The 7898-nt window shown below is 37.7% G+C and overlaps 2 protein-coding genes across 2 annotated transcripts in view; both read left to right on the plus strand.

The window, feature by feature from the left end:
* Positions 1 to 1793: 1793 nt before the first annotated feature.
* On the plus strand, positions 1794 to 4277 carry LOC107283618 (protocadherin alpha-4-like). The gene has a single exon (XM_029283269.1). The coding sequence runs from the start codon at positions 1794 to 1796 to the stop codon at positions 4275 to 4277; it is 2484 nt and encodes an 827-aa protein (XP_029139102.1).
* A 3040-nt stretch (positions 4278 to 7317) lies between these two features.
* Positions 7318 to 7898, plus strand: part of LOC107283619 (protocadherin alpha-5-like) — a 7679-nt gene continuing 7098 nt past the window's right edge. Inside the window, exon 1 of the mRNA XM_015811548.1 lies at positions 7318 to 7368. Within this exon, the coding sequence (XP_015667034.1) occupies positions 7318 to 7368 (51 nt within the window). The remainder of the gene's footprint in view (positions 7369 to 7898) is intronic.

The following is a 7898-nucleotide window of genomic DNA, read 5'->3' on the forward strand; positions in this document are numbered from 1 at the left end:
GCTTGGAGACTAAAATATACCAAGAACAGCTGCAGGACTTGGGTTTGGCTAGTCTAAAGAAAAGAAGAAATAGGGGAGACATGATAGCAGTAGTCCAGTATTTGAGGGGCTGCCACCAAGAAGAGGGGGTCACGTTATTCACCAAAGCACCAGAGGGCAGGACAAGAAACAATGGTTGGAAACTGATCAAAGAGAGAAGCAACCTGGAATTAAGGAGAAACTTCCTGACAGTGAAGACAGTTAACCAATGGAACAGCTGCCTCTAGAAATCACGGGCACTCCATTGTTGGAGATTTTAAAAAAGAAGCTAGACAGTCACTTGTCTGAGATGATATAGGTCCTCCTGCTCGAGCAGGGGGCTGGACTAGAAGACCTCCAAGGTTCCTTCCAACTCTCTTCTCTTCTCTTCTCTTCTCTTCTCTTCTCTTCTCTTCTCTTCTCTTCTCTTCTCTTCATACGTTTCAAGGATGTTTATCCCTTGTTTTCACCCTTTTTTCTCCTGGGATTGAAGCTTGTGGCCTTGAGGGAAATAGGTGGGATGAGATAAAAGCTTGCTGCTTTTCCAGGATTCTTGTTCCCTGAAGAGAGAACATAATTATAGTGTTTGCAATTTCAAGCAGAGGAGTAACTAGGGACAATTACCATTACCCTCTGCTGTTATTCCTCCTTACATCAGGTTGGAATATGTTAGAATATTTGCTATGCAACATTTACTGTGCTTTGGATTCTCTCAGAATTAGTTTGCTGGACCCACACAGGCCACTGAACAGGTGGGAGATATGCCAGCACTTTGAATAATTATTGTATTTATTTATTTATTTGGAAAATGTATGTTGACGCCTACACGATCACTGCAATTCAAGGTGGCTTACAGGATATATATATATATATATATATATATATATATATATATATATATAGGAATGTAATATATTATGACAATCATATTATATTACAATTATATATAATGCTATATAACAATATCAGATCCCTATTGGACTGAACTGTATAAATTTTATCAGTAATTTTAAAAAGTCTTATTTATTTATTTACAAGATATATATACTACCCCAATTCTAAATTCTAGGTGGCTTATTGTATAATCAAAATGCAAGGACATAATATAATATGAAAAGCATAGCTACTGTTTTCAAATTAAGACTCAAATTACATTATAAAATATAATGTAATATTATATAATAATGCAGATATTTGTATTAAAAAGTGCTTTAATGTTTTGAGTTGCAACAATTTTAAAAATAATATCCAATGCATCACTTCTATGTCAAGCAGTAATGGGTGAATTACTTCAAGGTCCCATATCTCTGACACAAATGTAGTTTCACTTATAGAAGAATCAATTAACACATTCAATTGCAACTCTTAGTTTTTAATGGCCTAAAAATGATATGTTATACAGATATGAATTATGTTGCTAGAAAAATAAATGAGTGGAAAAACTAAATGTATTTAAAAACGAACAGAAGGACAAAACCACAAATGTTTTTATCATCTGCTTTTCAGTTTCAAAATGCCTTCACTAGAGGTCACTGTTGCATCAGAAAATGGATGAGGAGAAAGAAATTAGAGCTCCTCCTTTGATGTGACTGCAAAAAATTCTTTTTGTCATATATATAATGATATCCAGCCCAGACTGCAAGAATACTGGAATTAATGTGAATTATATTGTAAATGCTGATTTGGATGTCTATTCTGAATCTGCTCTTGGGTCTCTTCAAGAGATGCATGTATAAGAAAAAAAATTACTATTGATCTTTTTGCCTGTATTTACAATGATTGTCTGGAAGAATGAATCTGTGGCAAATTGGCTGCTACAACTGGTTCTGCTCGAGACCGCCTGGAAAATGGGGAGCGGCCAGCTCCATTATTCTGTGCTGGAGGAATCCCAGCATGGCACCTTTGTGGGCCGCATTGGCCAGGATCTGGGGTTGGAGGTGACCGAGCTGGTGCCTCGGATGTTCCGGATGCTGTCCAAAGGAGAGAAGGACTATTTTGAGGTAAACCTGCAGAATGGGATCTTGTTTGTAAATTCCCGGATAGACAGGGAGGAGCTGTGTGCCAAGACTGCAGACTGTGTCCTTCATCTGGAGGTGATTGTGGAGAAACCTCTGAGATTGTTTTATGTGGAGGTTGAAATCAAAGACATTAATGACAATGCTCCCGTCTTCTCAGCAAGGGAACAGATCCTGAGCATAGCAGAATTGATAACAGCATCTGGTGCCCAGTTCCCCTTAGAAGGCGCCTCTGATGCAGATATTGGTACTAATGCTCTGCTAACCTACAAGCTCAGCCTCAATGAATATTTCATTGTAGAACAGAAAACAGATGAGAAATTCAACAAACCTTTAGCAATTGTTTTAAAGAAGCCACTGGACAGGGAGGAGAGCCCTGTGTATCATTTAGTACTGACAGCAACTGATGGGGGTGAACCAAAACTCACAGGAACTGTTCAGCTGGTCATCAATGTGCTGGATGTTAATGACAACCCTCCTGTATTTAACCAATCTGTTTATAGGGTAAAGTTGCTAGAAAATACAGCATTTGGAACACTAGTTATTAAAGTGAATGCCACAGATTTAGATGAGGGAATGAATAAGGAAATTTATTATTCTTTTACTAATCATGTACCACTAAATTTTCAGAAAATTTTTAGCATAAATTCTAATACAGGGGAAGTAATTGTAGAAGGAGGGGTTGATTTTGAAGACCTTGCTATATATGATCTTCAGATTGAGGCAGAAGATAAAGGGTTCCCCCCTTTGTCAGGGCATTGTCAACTGATAATTGAAGTGCTGGATATAAATGACAATGAACCGGAGTTGTTCGTCTCATCACTCTTAGTGCCAGTGCTAGAGGACTCACCATTGGGGACAGTAGTAGCCCTAATCAGTGTTGCAGACAGGGACTCAGGAGACAATGGACAAATACATTGCTCACTCTGGCCTCCTAGAGTACCCTTCCAACTTGTATCCAATTTCAAGAACTATTATTCTTTAGTAGTGGCTGAGTCCCTTGATCGGGAACAAGTTGCTGAGTATCAGTTGATGGTGAAAACAGAAGATCAAGGAATCCCATCATTATCAGCCAGCAGTATCTTGATATTACCAATCAGTGACATAAATGATAATGTTCCAGCCTTCACACAGCCCTTCTACACAGTCTTTGTGAAGGAGAACAATCCCCCTGGTGCTCACATCTTCACAGTATCTGCCTCGGACCCAGACGTAGCTGAGAATGCCCTGATCACCTATTGGATAGATGAGAAGCTGTGGCCATTGTCAAGCTACATCTCTGTACATTCGGAGAGTGGAAAGCTCTATGCTCTGCAGTCCTTGGACTATGAGGAGTTGAAACTGTTGGAGTTCCAGGTGAGAGCCAAGGATGCTGGAATGCCCTCCTTGTGTGGCAATGCGACTGTTCAGGTCTTTGTGCTGGATGAGAACGACAACGCACCTGCCATGACAGGATCATTAGAGGAGAACCTGATTCTTCTAGTGGTCCCTGTGATGCCTGGGCATATTGTAGGCAAGATCCATGCCTTGGATGCGGATTCTGGCTACAATGCGTGGCTCAAGTACGAACTGCTTGAAGAAAGCAGCGGTCCATGGTCGGTGGGGCAGTATAGCGGTGAGGTGAGTACCAAATATCCTCTGGATGAATCAGAAGGAGGCAAAATCCAGAGGGTTCTGGTTCAGGTGAAGGACCATGGAAAACCTCAGCTCTCAGCCACAGCCACCCTGAGTGTGTCACTGGTGACAAGTAGTCAGACAATCAAAACGGATATTAATCTTCGAAGGTCAGGGAAGAGCTTTGTGCCCCTGGTGGACCCCATCAACATCTATCTGATCATTGCCATCTGCTCTGTTTCCAGCCTCTTCTTGCTGGCCACTCTCATCTACGTGGCCCTGCGATGCCACTGCAAGGCAAAGGAATCCATGGTTTATGGCCCTGGCATGGCCACCCTGGTCTGTGCCAGTGAAGTGGGCAGCTGGTCCTATTCCAATCGCCACAGCCACATCCTGGCAGGGGTGAGCGCAGAGGCTGGTGCCAAGAGTGACCTCATGATTTTCAGTCCCAACATTCCTGTTTTTGCAAATAATGGGGAACTTAGGAATGGGACAGAATTACCCTCAGATTCAGCTAAAGAGGTGAGTTTCTGGTTTGGAGTTTTTGATATTTGTTCAAAATCACATTTCTGTGGTATCACATTAGGATCAGTCTTGATTGTCTGTCTCTCTGTTTGTCTATCAGAATGATCTTATGGTTTTTAGTCCTAACTTCCCTGTTTTTGCAAATAATGATAAATTTAGGAATGGGACAGAGATGCCCTCAAATTCATCTAAAGAGATGAGCTGCTATTTTTGAAAACCTGGACATCAAGCTAACATCAGATCCCTGTGGTATCAAATTAAATTGGTTTTAATATAATATTCATTAGATTTAATTTGCCAGTCATGCTAGTAAATACATAGTTTTATCTCTGGTTTATAGGTTTTTTGCTAAATGAATAAATTCATTGAACAAAAATCCATAATTCTTATTTCTAAGAGATTTTTTTAGAATGGAAATGGCTATAGAATATACACTCTGAATTTATTCTTTATTTAATAGTGAACAAATTTGTCTTGTGCCACAGCAAAAGGATAAGGGCTATTAAGGAATGTTAATAGGGAATATTATGTCTCCGTCCTGCCACTTTATTCTTCAGTTTATAATTTTTCTGGAAAACAGGTGGAACATTCTAAATTGTTCATTTAATTCTTAATTTGAAAAATCTGTTATCTCTCCTCTCATCAATTAATTCTTTACAATCAAAATAGAGATGAGAAATACTGCATACAATCATATAGTGTTGTGTCGACAACTGGCAATTGCCTGGTCAAGGCCATACAGTTTTCTTGACAAGATTTTTGGAAGTGGTTTGCCACAGCCATCTTCCTAAGGCTGTAGGTGGACCAAGTCACTCTGCAAGCTTCAAGCTGAAGACAGGACTCAATCTCATTGTGTCCTGGTTTCCAGTAGGTGTCTTTAACTGCTACAGCAAGCTGCTTTGCTTCTACATTGTATTAATTTGTAAAAGCAAGTTTCTAAAAAATAATTTTAATAGTTGTTTTATTCTTGCTAATTATTTCATTATTTTATGAACATAGGATAGATTTTCAATGTTGTGCTTCTTTCCAAATTATACAGTAGTTTTGACTTGAGATCACTTGCAAATAAATATGAGTAAAATCATATTAATAAAATGGAATTCAACATAGATAAAAGTAAGATTTTACACTTAGGCAAGAAAAACCAACTGTATACGTATAGGCTAGGTGAAACTGGCTTAATGCCAGTAACTTTGAGAAGGATTTTGAAGTCTTAGTGGACAATCACTTAAATAAGAGCAAACAGTGTGCAGAGGCAGCCACAAAAGCCAATGCAATCCTAGGCTGCATTAATAGAGGGATAGATTCAAGATCAAGTGAAGTGTTAGTACCATTTTATAAGGCCTTGATAAGACCACATTTGAAAGACTACATACAGTTCTAGTCATCACAATATAAAAAAAAATGTTGAGACTCTGGAACGAGAAGAGCAACAAGAATGATTAGGGGGCCAGAGACTAAAACATATGAAAAATAGTTCCAGGAATTGGCTATGTCTAGTCTAATAAAAAGAAGGACTAGGGGAGACATGATAGAAGTGTTGCAATATTTGAGGGGCTCCTACAAAGACAAGGGGATCAAATTATTTCCCAAAGGACCAAAAGGCAAGACAAGAAACAATGGATGGAAACTAACCAAGGAGAGAAGCAACCTAGAACTAAGGAGAAATTTCCTAATGGTGAGAGCAATCAACCACTGGAACAGCTTGCCTTCAGAAGTTGTGAGTGTTCCATCATTGAAGGCTTTAAAAAAAACTGGACAACCTTTTATTTGAAACAGCATAGGGTCTCCTGCTTGAGTAGGGGTTTGGACTAGAAGACCTCTAAGGTCCCTTCCAACTCTACTATTCTGTGTTCTAGTATACAAATTATTCAGAAACATCTATAATTTTTTCCTAACTTTTTCTGATCTTGTTGGTTTTTCATTTTTGGAAATAGAATTTATAATATTGTGAAGGGCTGAACATTTTAAAGTAATTAATGCACTAATAAATGTCAAGTTGCATGAAAATAAGTAATGCAGAAACAAACTGCATACAATATATACTGATATATCTGTAGAATGAAAGTCATCAAATGCTTATTTGGCATTACAGTCCTTAATAACTTACATGCCCTTGTGAACTAAAACACTCATTATATGAATTGTATGGTTTTAAAGGAATCTTCTTCCAAAATGAGTAAAAGTTATCTAATAACATCAGTGAGCATCATTGTCAATTAAATCCAATAGGTAATCCATATTCATGCTTCTTTTGAATTGAGATCTGCTTTCCATCAAAGGGTGTATTGGGGAGACCCTAAATATAGACATCAAGAACTAAGATTGCATGGACTCCAAAAAGGAGAAGTTTTTCTATATACAGGCCTGAGTGCTATATACTGTAAGATCTCATCAACAGACCTACCAATGGAAAACCTTAATTGTAGAGGGAATATACAAACCTCCATTTTGAAAAAAGAATCTGTGGTCAGATTCTATATTATGCATAATCAATCCTCTGGGTACATGAAGCCTGGAAAACAACACCCAGATATCTAGATGTTTTAATTTGCTCTATTTTGTGTCTACAAAATACTGCCAGCCATAATTAATTAAACTTTTAGAAAAGATCATGAATATAGTCTTCGGCTGATTTGCATAGTTTTCTTTAGCATGATAGAAGTTAAAACCTATTATTTTCAGTCCTACAGTTTAATATTGAAGAAAGACTGCATCAACTGAAAATAGTAAGGTAGGAACTTATGTGCTTCATTGATTATAGAAAGGCCTTTGATTGTGTTGATAATATTAAGCTATAGAATGTGTTTAGAAAAATGGGAATCTCAGAACATTTTATTGTCCTCATGCAAAACTTATATATAGCTTAAGAATGGACAGAATATGGTGAAACAGACTCTAGGTTGGCATAGAAGTGAAACAAGAATTTATGGTCTCCCTTCATTATTCAACCTGCTGAATATATGTCAGGAGAAGCTGGATTAGAAGAAAATGTATGTGATTTTTAAATTGGAGGAAGAAACAACAGTAACACGTGCTATGCTGATGACACTACTCTAATACCTGAAAAGGCAAGGGATCTGGAAAGTCTATAATAAAAACCAAGGAGTTTGGGCTGAAACTGAATACAAAGAAAACTAAACTAATGACAACTGGTACAAGAAGCAGCCTTAAAATTGACAATGAAGATATCAAAGTATTGAATAGCTGCTATCTTTTAGGATCAACCATAAACAATAAAGGAACAAGCAATCAAGAAATACATCACAGACTAGCATATGGTAGAGTATGAAGGCCTTGGAAAAGATATTCAGATGCAATGATTTGTCTACACCTACAAAGATCAGAATTGTGCAAGCAATGCTATTCCTTGTGATAATCTATAGAAGTGAAAACTGGACTTTGAAAAAGCAGGATAGAAAGAGTATCATTTCATACTTCACTGTGTTGAGCTTTCCCATATTCATACTTCTTATGTTCCATGTTTCCGCTATAATTTGTCTTTGCAGCTTTGGATTTTCTTTTCCTACATAGTAACATCAGCAACTAAAGATCTTGAAGACTTTAATCTAGTGACATTATAAATGCCATTAATGCTCTGGAAAATTCTCTGCTTTTTGTTAGTAACGTGTTGACTACCATCTAACCTGAGTGGGACTATTAGCTGGCTCAATATCATCAGTTCCTTTATAATTTCTATGCATGAGATTTTCTTGATAAAAAACA

The sequence above is a fragment of the Protobothrops mucrosquamatus genome, unplaced genomic scaffold (assembly GCF_001527695.2).
Source record: "Protobothrops mucrosquamatus isolate PMUCROS unplaced genomic scaffold, P.Mucros_1.0 scaffold45, whole genome shotgun sequence".
NCBI classification, from domain to species: Eukaryota; Metazoa; Chordata; class Lepidosauria; order Squamata; family Viperidae; genus Protobothrops; species Protobothrops mucrosquamatus.

What these genes read in the sequence shown, in the direction of transcription:
- LOC107283618 (XM_029283269.1), top strand. Translation starts at nt 1,794, where the DNA reads ATGATTGTCTGGAAGAATGAATCTGTGGCAAATTGGCTGCTACAACTG.